This window comes from Chelonia mydas, chromosome 5 (assembly GCF_015237465.2).
Source record: "Chelonia mydas isolate rCheMyd1 chromosome 5, rCheMyd1.pri.v2, whole genome shotgun sequence".
In the NCBI taxonomy this organism is placed as follows: domain Eukaryota; kingdom Metazoa; phylum Chordata; order Testudines; family Cheloniidae; genus Chelonia; species Chelonia mydas.
Genome location: NC_051245.2, coordinates 66,761,595 through 66,780,112, shown reverse-complemented (window position 1 = coordinate 66,780,112; position 18,518 = coordinate 66,761,595). Strand labels below are relative to the sequence as shown.

Sequence of the window (18,518 nt, the reverse complement as noted above, 5' to 3'; positions counted from 1 at the left end):
CAACCCTTTCCCCTGAGCACATCCTGCTACATTTGGCAAGTAGGAGAAATCTGCTAGTGGTTAGTAGGATGGTTTGTTGTGGTCTGGTTTAAGAAATTTCCCAATGGTCTTATTATGCTGTTGATTTCACATGCATAACTGTTCAGGCCCCACCAAATGGCAGATGCTTCTCTCTTAGTGGAAGCATGTTATTCTATAAATTTTCAGGAAAGGTGTCATACAAAATGTAGACTCAGTAATGTCTTAGCCAAATTTTTAGTATCATATTACACTGACCAAAGTTCTGGGAGGGAATGACTGTATGTGAACATCCATTACTGCTTAATCTACCTGGTAGTCTATTGAGGATATTAGCATATGCACTTGGTCCATGTCTGTTTGGTAGATTCAACACACAATTAATGCCTGCTTTTTATATTTAAAATTTGACTATTTGCCAATTGTGACTGTACAGATTTCCATACATATTTAGCAAGACACCTGAGCAACTCTATTTTCCCAACTAATTTTGAAGATAAAACCAGGATTTTTAGAAAGAGACCAAGGAAATTATGCACCCATATTCCATTTAAGTTCATTGGAATTCAGATGCATAAATCCCTTAATATCCTTTGAAACTCCCAGCCCACATTTCTTGATACATTAGTGATTAGCTTAGTGGAATTGTGACTGCTGGTTCAAGAGCCTAATTGTCTCAAGGTTCAGTTAGCAAAAATGCAAATTCCATAGCTAAATAAAATATTATTGTTATTAGAACAACCTGTTTTAAGCACACCTTTAATTTGAGACATCAGACAAGAAAAAGAGATAAGTGCTAATGGTGATTGTTGACTCATACCTAATACCTAATACCTAATGTCAGATTTAGCAGTTTTCATAGTCCTGATTTGATTCTGACAATAAGATGTTGTGAGAAAATAAAAGAAGCAATATTGAAAATGGAAAAGGAGTACTTGTGGCACCCTAGAGACTAACAAATTTATTTGAGCATAAGCTTTCGTGAGCTACAGCTCACTTCATCGGATGCATTCAGTGGAAAATACAGTGGGGAGATTTATATACACAGAGAACTTGAAACAATGAGTGTTACCATATACACTGTAATGAGAGTGATCACTTAAGGTGAGCTATTACCGGCAGGAGAGGGGTGGGGGGGGAGACAAAAAACACCTTTTGTAGTGATAATCAAGGTGGGCCATTTCCAGCAGTTGACAAGAAAGTCTGAGGAACAGCGGGGGGGAGGGGGGGGGGATAAACATGGGGAAATAGTTTTACTTTGTGTAATGACCCATCCACTCCCAGTCTTTATTCAAGCCTAAGTTAATTGTATCCAGTTTGCAAATTAATTCCAATTCAGCAGTCTCTCGTTGGAGTCTGTTTTTGAAGTTTTTTTGTTGAAGAATTGCCACTTTTAGGTCTGTAATCGAGTGACCAAAGAGATTGAAGTGTTCTCCGACTGGTTTTTGAATGTTATAATTCTTGACGTCTGATTTCTGTCTATTCATTCTTTTACGTAGAGACTGTCCAGTTTGGCCAATGTACATGGCAGAGGGGCATTGCTGGCACATGATGGCATATATCACATTGGTAGATGTGCAGGTGAACGAGCCTCTGATAGTGTGGCTGATGTGATTAGGCCCTATGATGGTGTCCCCTGCATAGATATGTGGACACAGTTGGCATTGGGCTTTGTTGCAAGGATAGGTTCCTGGGTTAGTGGTTCCGTTGTGTGGTGTGTGGTTGCTGGTGAGTATTTGCTTCAGGCTGGAGGGCTGTCTGTAAGCAAGGACTGGCCTGTCTCCCAAGATCTGTGAGAGTGGTGGGTCGTCCTTCAGGATAGGTTGTAGATCCTTGATGTTGCGTTGGAGAGGTTTTAGTTGGGGGCTGAAGGTGATGGCTAGTGGCGTTCTGTTATTTTCTTTGTTGGGCCTGTCCTGTAGTAGGTGACTTCTGGGTACTCTTCTGGCTCTGTCAATCTGTTTCTTCACTTCAGCAGGTGGGTATTGTAGTTGTAAGAACGCTTGATAGAGATCTTGTAGGTGTTTGTCTCTGTCTGAGGGGTTGGAGCAAATGCGGTTGTATCGTAGAGCTTGGCTGTAGACAATGGATCGTGTGGTGTGGTCTGGGTGAAAGCTGGAGGCATGTAGGTAGGAATAGTGGTCAGTAGGTTTCCGGTACAGGGTGGTGTTTATGTGACCATCGCTTATGAGCACCTTAGTGTCCAGGAAGTGGCTCTCTTGTGTGGACTGGTCCAGGCTGAGGTTGATGGTGGGATGGAAATTGTTGAAATCATGGTGGAATTCCTCAAGGGCTTTTTTTCCATGGGTCCAGATGATGAAGATGTCATCAATGTAGTGCAAGTAGAGTAGGGGCATTAGGGGACGAGAGCTGAGGAAGCGTTGTTCTAAGTCAGCCATAAAAATGTTGGCATACTGTGGAGCCATGAGGGTACCCATAGCAGTGCCGCTGATTTGAAGGTGTACATTGTCCCCAAATGTGAACTAGTTATGGGTGAGTACAAAGTCACAAAGTTCAGCCACCAGGTTTGCCATGACATTATCAGGGATACTGTTCCTGACGGCTTGTAGTCCATCTTTGTGTGGAATGTTGGTGTAGAGGGTTTCTACATCCATAGTGGCCAGGATGGTGTTTTCAGGAAGATGACCGATGGATTGTAGTTTCCTCAGGAAGTCAGTGGTGTCTCGAAGATAGCTGGTAGTGTAGGGCCTGAGGAGGGAGTCTATATAGCCAGACAGTCCTGCTGTCAGGGTGCCAATGCCTGAGATGATGGGGCGTCCAGGATTTCCAGATTTATGGATCTTGGGTAGCAGATAGAATACCCCAGGTCAGGGTTCCAGAGGTGTGTCTGTGCGGATTTGTTCTTGTGCTTTTTCAGGGAGTTTCTTGAGCAAATGCTGTAGTTTCTTTTGGTAACCCTCAGTGGGATCAGAGGGTAATGGCTTGTGGAAAGTGGTGTTGGAGAGCTGCCTAGCAGCCTCTTGTTCATATTCCGACCTATTCATGATGACGACAGCACCTCCTTTGTCAGCCTTTTTGATTATGATGTCAGAGTTGTTTCTGAGGCTGTGGATGGCATTGTGTTCTGCACGGCTGAGGTTATGGGCAAGTGATGCTGCTTTTCCACAATTTCAGCCCGTGCACGTCGGTGGAAGCACTCTGTGTAGAAGTCCAGTCTGTTGTTTTGAGCTTCAGGAGGAGTCCACCCAGAATCCTTCTTTTTGTAGTCTTGGTAGGATTAGTATATTGTTCAGAGGTGTGTTGGAAATATTGCTTGAGTCGGAGACGTCGAAAATAGGATTCTAAGTCACCACAGAACTGTATCATGTTCGTGGGGGTGGAGGGGCAGAAGGAGAGGCCCTGAGATAGGACAGATTCTTCTGCTGGGCTAAGGGTATAGTTGGATACATTAACAATATTGCTGGGTGGGTTGGGGGAACCACTGTTCTGGCCCCTTGTGGCATGTAGTAGTTTAGATAGTTCAGTGTCCTTTTTCTTTTGTAGAGAAGCAAAGTGTGTGTTGTAAATGGCTTGTCTAGTTTTTGTAAAATCCAGCCACAAGGAAGTTTGTGTGGAAGGTTGTTTTTTTATGAGAGTATCCAGTTTTGAGAGCTCATTCTTAATCTTTCCGTGTTCGCTGTAGAGGATGTTGATCAGGTGGTTCCGCAGTTTCTTTGAGAGTGTGTGGCACAATCTGTCAGCATAGTCTGTGTGGTATGTAGATTGTAATGGATTTTTTACCTTCAGTCCTTTTGGTATGATGTCCATCTGTTTGCATTTGGAAAGGAAGATGATGTCTGTCTGTATCTGTACGAGTTTTTTCATGAAGTTGATAGATCTCCACTCCATACGGCTAAATTCAGTGCCTTGCATAATGACAGGTTTCAGGGTAGCAGCCGTGTTAGTCTGTATTCGCAAAAAGAAAAGGAGTACTTGTGGCACCTTAGAGACTAACCAATTTATTTGAGCATAAGCTTTTGTGAGCTACAGCTCACTTCATCGGATGCATTCAGTGGAAAATACAGTGGGGAGATTTATATACATAGAGAACATGAAACAATGGGTGTTACCATACACACCATGTTTATCCCCCCTCCCATCCCCCACTGTTCCTCAGACATTCTTGTCAACTGCTGGAAATGGGCCACCTTGATTATCACTACAAAAGGTTCCCACCCCCACCCTTCGCTCTCCTGCTGGTAGTAGGTCACCTTACGTGATCACTCTGGTTACAGTGTGCAGGGTAACACCCATTGTTTCATGTTCTCTGTGTATATAAATCTCCCCACTGTATTTTCCACTGAATGCATCCGATGAAGTGAGCTGTAGCTCACGAAAGCTTATGCTCAAATAAATTTGTTAGTCTCTAAGGTGCCACAAGTCCTCCTTTTCTTTTTGCGAATACAGACTAACACGGCTGCTACCCTGAATATTGAAAATGTAATGCTAATTGATTATTATTTGAAGAATATTACTAAATACAGGGCACTGAAAGATTTGCCTTCATATTGAAAGTTAGGAGTCGATTAAAATTCTCTAAACTGTAACATATGGTCATAGGCAACATTAGTTTATCTGACACATTGCCACCATGGAATTTAATTTGGTGGAATGAAGTACAGAATGATGAGATTAAAAACATTACTGTAGTGGACGGCAGCAGACTCTCTAGGTCTGTGTTTAGACACCAACAAATCTCCAAAACCTCTTTTAGTAGATTTTCTGTTCTCAGTACAGCCACACAGGACTTTTTTTTTTTAATATGGAACATTTAATTATATTAGACAAAAAGAAAAACAAAAAAAGGAAACCAAGATGGATTTGAAATAGGCAGCAGATGCTAAGAGTTGTTAACTGCAAAGAAAAAAGAAATATATTGTTGCTGATTGCACTGCTACTGTTAAGAGTGTGTCAGCACTTCTGTTATAAACTTCTCACAAGTATATAGCACAGCTGTAAAATTTTTCCCCATGTTAACACTTGCCACATAAAGTCTCAATCTTGTAATAAATTTATTTGTGTGTGTATGAATGCATATATATAAAATCACATACAAATAAATTTATTACAAGGACATGACTATATATATATATATAATTATAATTGAAAAAACAGCCAAAATTATTTGGCTTTTATAAAAACACACATATGTCTGGTTTTAAAAAGCAAAATCATTTTAGCTGTTATTCAGTTTTACTCTGTATGCTAAAAATGAAGTGTTTTGGTTTGATGTTTCTCTGTCCTTTTTAGACCCAAAAAATAGCTTCATTTAGGGATTCTTTTGTTTGTTTTGAAATGCTTAGTGAAAACTAGTTCTTGATATATAAAACTTGTCTGCCATTCAGTATTAAAATTTATGAATGTTAACTTATTTCATAATGTTTTATCTTTATATACATATTAATATGATGCCACATTATAAGACAAATTATTAGGATACTAAATAAGGATTTAAATATTCTTTTCAGTCTTTTCAGTACTAGATACGTACTAAGTGTTTTAAATATTTGGCGAGGCATACAATTACTAGACAGAGTTACCAGAGAAGCTGCCTGCAACATATGTGACTGAACCACTATGATCTCTATGGTAAACACCTGTTTACCCATGACCACTGGCAGAGTGAAGTCAAATCTCACATTATTTCCTTATGCCATTTTGCCTTTTTACAAACAATTATGAATTAAGCATTGACTGTCAAAGTTATCTTTGAATTTCCTGCCTTTTGTTGATTTGTGTCTCAACCTTAACTTTATTTAAGCATAGGGGCTTTGTATTTAATCTTTTACTAAGAACTAGTAAGAAAGTTGGACTTTCTAGCTGTAGGGAGACTGTCAAATGGATTAGGTTGATGTGAAGATGTATAGCTGTGAGAGAAAGCAGCAATCATATACACAATTGTGTAACTGTCTTTTCAGTTTTCCATTCTAATTCTGTAGTTAATTGATTCCCTGGGTACTGAGAATTTATTTCTAAGGAATACTTCCAGGAGTAAAATATTACTTACAAGGTTAATGATGGTGCATCGTGCTTGGTACAGACTAAAACACAAAGGTGGGATTTATGTTTAGAGATGAAAAGATTTGATGAAATGAGCTGGTGTGAGAGTAGGAGGGTCTCATGATCTCACAACTGTGCTATCCAGGCAGTTACTAAGAATTACTAAGAAAACTTGGCTTTCTCAGCTGTGGGGAAAGATAACCTTGGGTTTTAGAGTCAGTCTCTCTCGCTTTCACCAGAAAATTCAATCCTGGACCTGAGAAACCTTTTAGAAATAAGTTTTGTCAAAACCAGTAACTTTTTATGAAAAGCTTTGGTTTCGATGACTTGGTGTTTTTGGACAAAAAAAGTTTCATCCAAAAAAATGCCTGAAGAACTCCACCCATCATTTCTGTATACTTATTGTCACTTGTACACTGCAAAAGATACAACTGAGCTGGAGTGCATGTCTTGTTTCATTTTGATTCCCTAATAGTTCTGGACTTCGCAAAATTAAAGAATTCCCCACTTCCAGCTGTTAATTGCGCGGGACTTCTCAGGCACAGTGAACGCGAGTGTAATGTTCTCTTGATCCCTTAAGATTCTGAACACTGAAGCTGAGCTGAAGAACTCCAGATTTCTGGCCTTTTTGTTCTCTAGCTAGTCGCTCGTGCATATAATGATTAGGGTCCTTCCTCCCTTATGTCACCTCTTCCCCTCACACCCTCCAATACATTTAGTGCTCCTGAGGAATTTTGAATGTGAGTGGCGGGGGGAAGAGGTTTCATTCAAGAATTTCATGGATGTAGGCTCTATTTACAAATACCTGTTTGGAAGGCCCTATGATAATGTTTGTACTGACTGGTGCTCCACTGTCACAAGCGAAATCATTATTTCAAGTAGCTTCTGTCTTCCTAATTAGAAGGAAAAAATTTAAAAGAAAAAAATGAAGTATAATTAACAAGGTTAAAATATAAGTGCTGATGAAAAAATGTAATGTTAGAATAATATCATTATAGATTCAATATACACTATATCATCACTGGTATTAAAGGAACTTGCATATAAATTCTGCCTAAAGAATAAATGTCCCTCTTTGTTAAAAAGTGCCTAAAGCAGTATGTGTGCATGTATCCTTTCTCACGGACTGAATATTGCCTGAGTAAACTTGATTTAAATATTAAGAAATTGTCACAGGGCAGTTTGCCTTTGTGATTAAAAATAGGTCCAGCTTTCCTGTGCCAGGGCAGGTGCTCCCAGTTGAGCTAATTAAGGAGGGAAGGGCTGCATCTGGGATATAAAGGGTCAGAGGGATTGCTGTGAGGGCTTCAGGGAGAGAGGGTCTCCTCCACAGGGAAACTAATGATCCAACCAGCAGACCAAATTCGGTGGTCATGTGCCACCTAAGGCACATTGCGCATACGCTAAGAAGTGGTCCCCAAAGAAGGATGTTGGGGTCATGGAAGAAGACCCAGCGCCTCAGTACCTGTTGGGAAAGGGCACACAGTTATTGTCAACACAGATAAACTCCCAATGGATGTGGGCTGAAAAAGGAGAATTAGTAGAAAATATATTTGCAAGTCAAAAAGATTTTCTCTTTATGTATTACAGATTATGCAAGCTCTCCCTCAGTTTCTATCATTTAAATACACATAGCTTTTACTGCTTCTCTCAAAATAATACTAAATTGCTACATTGTCAAGTATTCCTTTTCTTTTTGCGAATACAGACTAACAGGGCTGCTACTCTGAAAATTGTCAATTGAGTTTCAAGTTTCCCTTATTTGTTTTCTTCTCAAAACTGGTCTTTCCCTATTTCTGTTTTCCTTCCCAGTTGTACACATAAGTATTCTTTTCTCCTCTGTTTCTTTCCTCCTTTTTATGGCCTAGATCATGCACAAATTAAAAACATGAGTACTACTCTCATGAATAAAATTAAATGTGAATAAATCTTTGCAAGATCAGGGCCTATATTTTTATCTTCAGTGTTATTTTCTGTAATTTTCTAAATTCTGAAATTTGTTGTTTTCCAAGGAGTCTTTCTTTTCAAAAAAGTATTTTGTTTCTATATTCTTCTTTTGTTCTCCTATTATTTGGGAACTCAACAGTGAGCACCTATTGAAGACACACAAATAAATGAACTGTATCTCAGATGTTCTGTAGAGAGCCCATTACTTTTTTTTGTTATTTTGCCTTGATGGGTTGCAAATTTTACTACAGTGATCTGTAAACTTCAGAGAGAGTTGTATAATCTTATATTCGTTAATGATACTTCCCTTGGAAAAATAAATATAGCAACTAACAAGTTTAAAAAAAATACTAGAATGTTCTATCTTTTAGAATCATATAAGAGGTAAAATCTTTCTTCCTTTCAATGAGACTGTGGCAATCTGGAGAATTAACAGCATATTTCAGAACCTCTTAAGTTCCCCTTAATTTGAAACTAGAAACATGAATTATATATTATATACCGTAGCTAGATCATTTTTATATATTTAATGTATTTTTATATTTTCCATGTATTTTCTAAAAAAACTAAGTTCTGAATTTGACTATTTACTGATTGAGAGTACAATCTTGCAAATACTTATGCACAGGAAGCCAACAGGTCTATTCATGTGAGGAAAGTTCAAAATATGCACAAGTGTCAATGTTTGCAGAATCAGAGATCCAATTTGTAAAGCTCCTTCTTTTTAGCAGTAATACTCAAGCAGTGGATTGATATGTATTCACCTAAGTAGAGTTTCATTATTAATCATTATTTTTTTAAAAAAGTCAATTAAAACTTTGTCAACACTAATCTTAACAGCTGAAGCAACAACAAAAACAAAAAAACCTTTTCTACACACTGGCAGTCTCATATGTAATTCATAACTATCAAAAATTTGTTTTCTCTGCTTAACTTTTAAGACTATTCCTAATGTGATAAGAATTCTGTGCAGTTTTCTTTAAAAGTTGGTTTACAGTGCCACTGTGCATCTTGAAGCCTCATACAGTGAGATAAATTACAGCAATAACATATTTTTCAAATACTATATAGTTGCAAATCCTTTGTCCTGCAGTACATAATAAAGGATTTTCTCCTTGAGCAATGAGGTAAACTGAATTTTTAGGGTTTTTTGTCTTGCTAGCTGGTGAACTGCACCCCTTTGTCTGTGCCATCGCCAAAACACTGTGCGATATAATGGCTTGTTAGAGGAACCTGATGTAGAAGCACTTTTGGATCAGTATGCACAGAGCAGTAGTCTCCCAATTTTGATTTGCATTCCATCTCTTCTGAGGTGGTCATTCTAAATTCAGAAGACTGTTATATTATATTTCCCTCCCAGTTCCTCTCTGTAAGAGACATCCACAGCTACTGAGGCTTGCATTTAAATTCTTCTAAAAGGAACTTTCACAATGTTTAAGGGTTTGTTGTATTGAACGGATGGGAAAGTAGAGGCAGTAGAGAATGGACATGGTAGCAAAAAAAATTAAAAAATCCACAAAATTACAGAGTAGTTTCACAGTTAACCTTCTAAAGATGCAATATAACAGCTTTCTGAATGTGCATCATTTTTGACTACTAAAAGGACAATATTTTTCTCATCTAATAAAAAAAATGGCAGTGACCTGTTTCTGTTCAGTACTATATGTAATCACAAATATATTTTCGGATTTCCATCTTATACATTTACTGTATTAGGACATAATAATTTAAAACTAAACTTTAGTTTGACCCAGAATGTGTGTTCTGTTTTCGTGTGATCTTTCAATACATTTTGCAGTTTTATGTGACCTTTTAAAAATAATATAAAACTTTTTTTCCTCAGTTAACATGTTAACTCCTAGATTGCGTATAGTGCATCAACTGCTTGCCTCAAAACAGTGGCGGAAACCGAAATATTTGCTATGATATCTAACCAAGTTATAGAACTGATAGCCTTAGCTCTGCATTTATTTATTTTTGTGGACTTGCTTTATGTCTGACTCTTAACTATATTTGATCATATTTTCCCTATTTTGAAATACGCTCTGGTTAAAAAAATCTGTTTCCATCACAGTAAACCATAGAACTCTTCCAGGATCTAGCTGCAGAATAGTGTAGAAGTTGTGTTGCTACTGCTGAAGAGGACATAGTTCATTTAATAAGAAAGCTGAAAGGCTTTGTGCTTCCAGTAATAAAAATGACATCAAGGACCTACTCTGGTCAGCCTTAAAGATTTAAAGAGTTTGCCTTTAAAAAAAAAATGTTCAAAGTCGCTTTTAATTTATGGATTTAAGTTCCTCATAAGTCAAGTGGAATGATTCTACCTTTTGAAATGTCAAGGTTCTTTTTAACCTAGCTTAGCTAACGACATTACTTGATTTGCAATTCTCTTTCATTCGGTGTCATATTGTTGCTTATTTATTAACTGTACATGTTGAACCACATTACTTCTAATTACAAAATGCCAAAAGCTTAATAAAAGGTATCCATAAATATGTAAGCACCGGGTCTTAATAGAACAAACAAACAAAAAAGAATCTTGCAGTAGGGGACATCTGAAAGTGAATAAAGTAAAGGAAATAAATAAAGTCCTAAAAGACACAAGTGCTTGATTTATGAAAGACAACAAATTATACATAGCCTGACCATTTTGAAATCTAGGTTGTGGATTTTAATTTTATTTTTAAAAACTTTTTATAACAGATAACTGTAATAAATCCATAGCCCTCAATTATTTACATTTTTACAAGAAAAGGTTTTGAGCTTGTCTGAACATTTTGTGCTAGACATAGTAACTGAGTATTATTCCCTTCCCATTTTTTTCATTAGCCCGAAGTCATCAATATTCTTTGCATATGGTCATGTTACCACATAATATGTAGTACATGTTATGCAGCTAAGCAACTCTCTCTTATGCCCATGTTTGAAAATGCATGTTTGTTAAATATGATGCAGCTGAGCTCCTCCATCAAGCTTAAACATGTAACTCTATCGGATTAACTCAGGGTTTAGACTGCGCTCCTATGTCTATATGTCCCAGTTAACTACAGAATAAGGATTCCACTCTGCCATGGGACTGGACATTAGTTTTGTTTAGATGAGTAAAGAAATACCCTCATTCTCTTCAATGGGGGAAATTCTTAGTTATCACTAGTGTAAAACAGACAGACAGCGGTATAACATGATAAAGGGAAAGTACGAAGAAAATAGTACCAACAGTGAGCCCAGTGCTCCACAATGAGTGGGGTACTCAGGCCTTGTTTTGGGTGGGGGGAGGGAATTAAGCCTGAAGTGAACAGGAGCGTTTGTGATTATCAGGTAAGGCTCATCATCTTTATGAAGAATCCAAACAGAAGGCTTAACAATTATTTTATATAAATATAATGGAATATCTTATTTTATTTCTATGATCAGAATCTGTAGGCGCCCCAGTCATGGACCAGGACCCTTTTGGGCTGAGCACCATACAAACAGAGGAAAGAGATAATCCCTGTCCTGAAGAGCATACAGTCTAAATTTGAAACATGATTATTCGTCTTTTCATTTCTGTGAAAACCCTTTAATGAGGTATTCATGCATACAGAAATTGGAGCAATGTCTAATTTTGCACACTTGTGAAAGAAACAGCGCATCCCAGTATTTTTGATGTTTTCTGTAACGTTTGCATAATATCTTGCAAAACTAATAACTTTCAAGGAATAGTGTGAATGCTTAAATTTGCCCACTAATGTAGGGGAAAAGGATTGATATTAGAATTGGTCTGTGTTTAAAAAACAAAAAATAAAAAACAGCTTGCACAGGTGTATACTTAGTGCTCAATGTACACATTCTCCAAACAGACGTCAATACTTCTTCCGGTGCTGCCTATTCACAAAGTGTCATGAATTCAGTGGCCTCGTGTTCCAGGCTTGGGGAACCTAGAGCAGAAAGTGCAATTTTTCTTTCCTGTAAATTATATTTCTTGAAGATGCTCTTCCACTTTGGGGTGCACCACAAAATAGCTGACGCTGAAGGTCTGACCATTTTTTCAGTTGTCTTGTATATATTACCAATTTTTGAAAGTGGTGTTGGTGTTCGTTGGTGTTTTTTTTTTAAATGTGTTTAACTTCCTGCTAAATCATTTTAACCTGGAGAGTGTAAGGTCAGGCTGCTCCTAAGAGGGAGCGCTGTTGGTCCCCAAATTCAACCAGCAGAGCGGTCCCTTTACCTCTTTGGAGTATGGCATGAGGAACAACCTATCAGTTCTTTGGTAAAAGCCTGTAGCCTACATTTGCCAAAGTGACTATGATTTTGTGTGTGTCAATTTTTGAGGGCCAAACGTATACAGCTTCAAGTTAAAGGATTTTCAGAGTACATGTGCTCAGCATTTTCTGAAAATCAAGTCCCTATAGGGCATCTCAAGTTGGGCACCTAAAATCACTAGATGCTTTTGAAGTTTAGGCTTTAAATTTTAGTAAGCACTCAGGAAATGGGAATATTAGGAGTGAAAACACAACGCTTTTTATCAGTAGCATGAGCACTCAGCTCGTTCCCAGTGGGGTCAGGCTTTGGCAAGTATCTAGCTCACACTGTGAACGCTCAGAGGCTTAATGCTAGTATTAGCGTAGTCATTCCATACTAGCATTACATCATCTCATGAGCCATAGTCTTGGTACCTTTCCTAACAGTGTCTCTCACAGAAACACAGTTTGCAGGTAAAACAAAAATTAGCTCTTTTGCTAATTTGAAATGAGGCTGCAATTCAGACATTTGGAAATGAATAAATATTAATAAAATGATAAAAATTAAATGTTCTTAAAGAACTTCCTATTTTAATTTTTTTTATATTTTCAGACCTTTAATAGTCAGTGTGTCCTTTTTATTTTTTGCATATTTTTGTAATGTATCATTTTTATTTTTTCTGAGTGATATGAAAATAAGTGATTTTTCTCTATTTCCTTTTAGCTCTTCTGTTTATCTAGGGAGAAACAAACATCTTATTAATTACTTGTATATGCCCCGTAGTGAGCAATTGCATAAAGACAAACTAAAAACACATTGACAGTACTGCCTGCTGCTTTGTTTTAACTCAATGGAACAATGAAAAACTAAGAACTGCTTTAATTGGCTAGATATTAATGCTGGCCATATTCAGCATTAGAGGGATAGCTTCTATATTCCGAGGCAAATCTGTGCACAACCCACTTCCACAGGAAATTGTGCCATATTGAAAGATCAAGTTATAACATGGTAGTGCCCTGAATTGATCATAACACATTTTGGTTTTGCTAGTGTAGACAATACCAAACCTTGTTATCAAACCGTGTTATAGCAGGGTCTAACTGTAACCAGAGTCTGTGCCAGCTTCTGCCAGCAAAGAACCCATCAGCTGGCCCCTAGCAACATAAAGTTTAAAGTCTGTTGAATGGAGTCCCAGTGATAGACAAAACCTCTCCAGCGAGGGGACCGCTGTAGCCTGAAAAATGAGTGATACTGACTGAAGGAAGGGCCATGGGTTGAGCGCAATCAGTGAATGCACTGATGCAACATATCCTTGAGGCACCCTCTGCCTCAGAGGTTTCTGTGAAGCTTTCCGTATGTTCTGGCTTCCTTTTGCCCCTCAGGGCTACCGCCCCAGTACTCCCTCAAAGCAGCAGTTTGCACCTCTTTGGGCCAGTGAGTATGAAGGAGGTAGTGGAGGGAAACCTTTCCAGTTAATCTATAATTATTTTTCTTCTAAAGAAGTTAACTTTGTCATATTGATCAACTTGCTTATTTTCCTAGATTGATGTTCAAGGGGGACCTAAACCAGTTTGGAAAAGTTTGGAGTGTGTTACCACTCATACAACCTCCTTTCTGCTTCAGACTCTGAAAATAATACCTACATCTTTCATTGAGATAAAAGATAGCAGCCATTGATTTTACTAGGAGCTACAGAAAGATCTCCATTGTCTCTCTTTGATGATATAGGTACAACTGGACTCTCTGTTCTACCTAGACAAGGCCCATCAGTTTTGCAGTAAACAGATCTTACCCTTCCTTCTATGCCATGTTGTTGCACTTTGTCAGACAATTAAAGGGGGAAAATTAACAGACCACTCTGTTCAAATGCTGTTAGGAGAATAAAAACTAACAACCTCTTTAATCAATAAATACACAAGTGCATTTTGAAATTAATGGAGACTCCAAACTGGGATCACATCCCTCACAATGGTGTGTTTTCCCTTTGCAATTCATTTTCTTTCCATACTTGTTTATGATTTATGGCCATGGGAGTGCACAGGCAACTAAGACTTCAGTTTGCTTGTCCAGCAAGAAGGTATGGCTGTCTCAATTTCTGACTTGTGTTGGAGTTTCTCGCTCTCTCAAGCAGGGGTTAAAGTGTGGGGAAATAGAGGAAAAATGCAGCTCCCTAACCTCCTAAGTTGGTGCTGTGAGAGCTCCCTCTTTTATTTCAGACCACTTTAAACACTGATTTCAAGTAAATTAAAATTATTGTTGTTGCTGCTCTGCTTTTGTTTGTTCCATTTGAGACTGGTAAGCCAGGGTTTCTTATTCTTATCCTCTTGTTTTTAGTGTGTCTGACTCTCACTTGTATGTTTTTTCCTTGCCTGGGCTCAATTTGAAGGTGTGGTTTGCTCGTAACCTGATCAGTGGTCTCTTATGACAGGGTAGTGGGAAGAGAGGATCAGGGCTTTTCAGCTCTGGTCACCTAGTTTTGCAGATAATGCAGTCAACAGCTAGATTTTCAACAAATGTGGACAAGGGGAATCCAGTGGATATACTGTATTTAGATTTCCAGAAAGCCTTTGACAAGGTCCTTCACCAAAGGCTCTTATGTAAATTAAGTTGTCATGGGATAAGAGGAAAGATCCTTTCTTGGCTTGAGAACTGGTTAAAAGACAGGGAACAAAGGGTAGGAATAAATGGTAAATTTTCAGAATGGAGAGGGGTAACTAGTGGTGTTCCCCAAGGGTCAGTCCTAGGACCAATCCTATTCAACTTATTCGTAAATGATCTGGAGAAAGGGGTAAACAGTGAGATGGCAAAGTTTGCAGATGATACTAAACTGCTCAAGATAGTTAAGACCAAAGCAGACTGTGAAGAACTTCAAAAAGATCTCCCAAAACGAAGTGATTGGGCAACAAAATGGCAAATGAAATTTAATGTGGATAAATGTAAAGTAATGCACATTGGAAAAAATAACCCCAACTACACATACATTATGATGGGGGCTAATTTAGCTACAGCTAATCAGGAGAAAGATCTTGGAGTCATCATGGATAGTTCTCTGAAGACATCCATGCAGTGTGCAGCGGCAGTCAAAAAAGCAAACGGGATGTTGGGGAATCATTAAAAAATGGATAGAGAATAAGATGGACAATATCTTATTGCCCTTATATAAATCCATGGTACGCCCACATCTTGAATACTGCGTACAGATGTGGCCCCCTCATCTCAAAAAAGATACACTGGCATTAGAAAAGGTTCAGAAAAGGGCTACTAAAATGATTAGGGGTTTGGAACAGGTCCCATATGAAGAGAGATTAAAGAGGCTAGGACTTTTCATCTTGGAAAAGAGGAGACTTAGGGGGGATATGATAGAGGTATATAAAATCATGAGTGGTGTGGAGAAAGTGAATAAGGAAAAGTTATTTACTTGGCCACCAAATGAAATTAAAGGGTAGCAGGTTTAAAACAAATAAAAGGAAGTTCTTCTTCACACAGCACTCAGTCCACCTGTGGAACTCCTTGCCTGAGGAGGTTGTGAAGGCTAGGACTCTAACCGGGTTTAAAAGAGAACTGGATAAATTCATGGAGGTTAAGTCCATTAATGGCTATTAGCCAGGATGGGTAAGGAATGGTGTCCCTAGCCTCTGTTTGTCAGAGGGTGGGGATGGATGGCAGGAGAGAGATCACTTGATCATTACCTGTTAGGTTCACTCCCTCTGGGGCACCTGGCATTGGCCACTGTTGGTAGACAGGATACTGGGCTGGATGGACCTTTGGTCTGACCCAGTATGGCCATTCTTATGTTCAGCCAAGCTAAAGTAGTCTATGTAGCAACTTTAGAGGCCTGCAAACTTAGTAGCCGCTGAAAGAAGGTTTTATTTGATTTTAAGAGGGAGATTAAAGTTTGCAAGCTCTTGGCCAGTCAGATCCTTCAAAGACAATTATTTCTGCCAGAAAGACAAGCAATAGTTTAATTTGCTAACTATAACAGAGTAGGCTTTGGGATAAAATAAGTACAATTTGATTACTTGCTACTGATACAAAAGACAATTTGATTTGATTTTAAGATGAAGGCCTCTAATGGTAGGGAGATGGCTTTTATGAGTGAAATTCCCTCTCTCTGATACTTAGCTACAGCCGTACAATTGAAAACTTAGCTGCTTGTGCCAAGGCCAGGAAGTATAATTTATAAATCAATCCTTGAATTGTATACTAATTTTAAAAATGTATATGCAAACTTTACAGACCCAGACTTGGTTGATTAAAAAAATAGAATGAAATGTCTGGATTACATGAAACCATCCCATTGGGTTTAAGCATTAAAAAACAAGGTAGATAAAAATAAATTAAAAACAGATTTTTTGTATTTAATTAAATACAGGTATATGTTAAAAAAAATCTGTGTAAAATTACATTTAAAATTGACAACCTATGTTAAAGCCTAAACTACTTACAGTCTATTAAAATCATTTAAATTAAATACAAAAAATAGTATAAACTATTACTGCCAAGTTTTAAAGAAAGTCAAAGTACCAGGAAGTCACTGACTAAGCACCTGGAACCAGCATTTGTTGAAGTGCTAAACCAGCATTTGACAGCAGTAGCCTCTTCGGCAGATTCAGATAAAGTATTTTCTTCATTTCAGTTTATTCAACTAGTTCAGTTCAATGACTAGTCCGTTCAAAGTTAGGAAAACAAGCTTTTCTGCTTTTTCTCTTCCAAACTGTGAATAAAGACCAGGCATGAGAAAATGAGATCTACTGGTTCTAAACCCTTGAAGGACTGGTGACCAGAAACAAGCAGTTCAATTCATTCAGTACAGATAATACTTTCTTTGTTTAATAAACCAGGTAGCTTTAAATGCAAAAAGTGTTTGGATATATAATGGAAGAGTCATTGGTCCAGAGAGACAGAGAATAAGTATAAGAGTGACTCTGTAGCCTGGTGGTTAAAACTCCCACCTGGGAGGTGGGAGACCCGGACCCAGTCCCTGTGCCCCAAAGCCTTTTAAAGTATTTATCCACAGTAGAATAGCTTCAACAGGAGAGACTGAGGGAGTTGCCAGTTCAGATCTCTTCTTGCCCTCAGGTGGAGTAAGGACTTGAATCAGGAGTCTCCCATATCCATGGTGAATACCCAAACACTAGGCTAAAAGTTATGAGGGAGCCTCTCCTCCGCAGCCTCTTGCAGAAAAACATTGTAAGTGCCTAACTCCAAGAGATGGTTTTATTTAAAAAAGGATCCCTGTCTTTTCTCAGTCATTGTATAAGGATCCTAGGCACCAAACTCAGGCTTTGTGAATCCTAGGGATTTTCTAGGCACCTTAGCATTGCCAAACCTAAGTTCCTTTTCGGCTGTAGCCCCCTTCGTTTACCCTACACTTAATATTAAGGCTGTTTGCTGTTTATACCCACCCATAACTTATGACTTTGTTCCTGTAGCCCTTCCTCCCCTGAGTAACTCATACAAGTAGGATGAATAAATTAAGGCCCTTCGTTTCTCATTTTTGTTTTATTTTTTTAATTTCCCCGGGATTATTCAATGTTTATTTCAAAAATTAAAAAGCAGGTGAAAATCAGTGCATAAAATTAACATCACAGTTTTCCATGAAAATATCAGGGTTAATATTGTAGGCATAGAAGGACAGAAAAACAAAACAACAAATAGAGAAAAGTAAAAGTTTGTTTATGAAACCATTGTCTTTAATCCCCATTGAAAAAGTAAAGCACCTTTTTAAAAGAAAAAGTTTACTGTTGGTGACTTGCACATATACTTGACAAAAGGGTCTTCATTCTGAATTTCAAAAGTCCGGGCTAGCACAGTCTTGCAGCAGTTTTTTCACAGTGTTTTTCCCAAGGCTCATTCTCCTGCAGACTTGGTCACATCCCTGTGCTCAGCTACTCACAGGGGCTATAAGGGGGGCAGTGGTTGAGGGGAGGTTTTGCCTAGCAGAAAGAGCAGGTGCCTGATACTCAAGGATCCCAAAAATCATCATCTTTCCTTTCACAGGCATGGGACATGGATTGGCAGCAGATCCCAGTCACTAAGGCTATGTCTACACTGTGCTTCAGTTCAGTATGAATTTCATTGTCCTCCAAAGTGTTGCACTGTACATGCCCCGTGTGGATGCTGCTGGTGCAATCTAAAAAGTACCTAATTCATGTTAACATAATCCTCATCAAATGCAAACTAGGTGCTTTCTAGGCTGCACCAGCAGCATCCACACGGGGCAGTTACAGCAGAGAACTTCGGTGCATGCTGCATTTCACACTATGTAGTCTGAACTGTGGGGCCATGTAGACAAGCCCTGAGACACAGACCCGCCAGCAGCACAGAGGCTG

The 18,518-nt window shown here is 38.4% G+C and overlaps 1 protein-coding gene across 7 annotated transcripts in view; it reads left to right on the top strand.

The window, feature by feature from the left end:
* FBXL17 (F-box and leucine rich repeat protein 17) overlaps positions 1-18,518 on the top strand; it is a 475,047-nt gene that overhangs the window by 327,010 nt on the left and 129,519 nt on the right. The window contains exon 8 of one of the 7 annotated variants that reach the window (XM_037903337.2): positions 11,380-11,767. The exons of the other annotated variants lie outside the window; for them this stretch is intronic. Within the exon in view, the coding sequence (XP_037759265.1) occupies positions 11,380-11,480 (101 nt within the window). The 3' untranslated portion in view covers positions 11,481-11,767. Of the gene's footprint in view, positions 1-11,379; positions 11,768-18,518 lie in introns of those variants that run through there. 7 annotated transcript variants of the gene reach the window in all.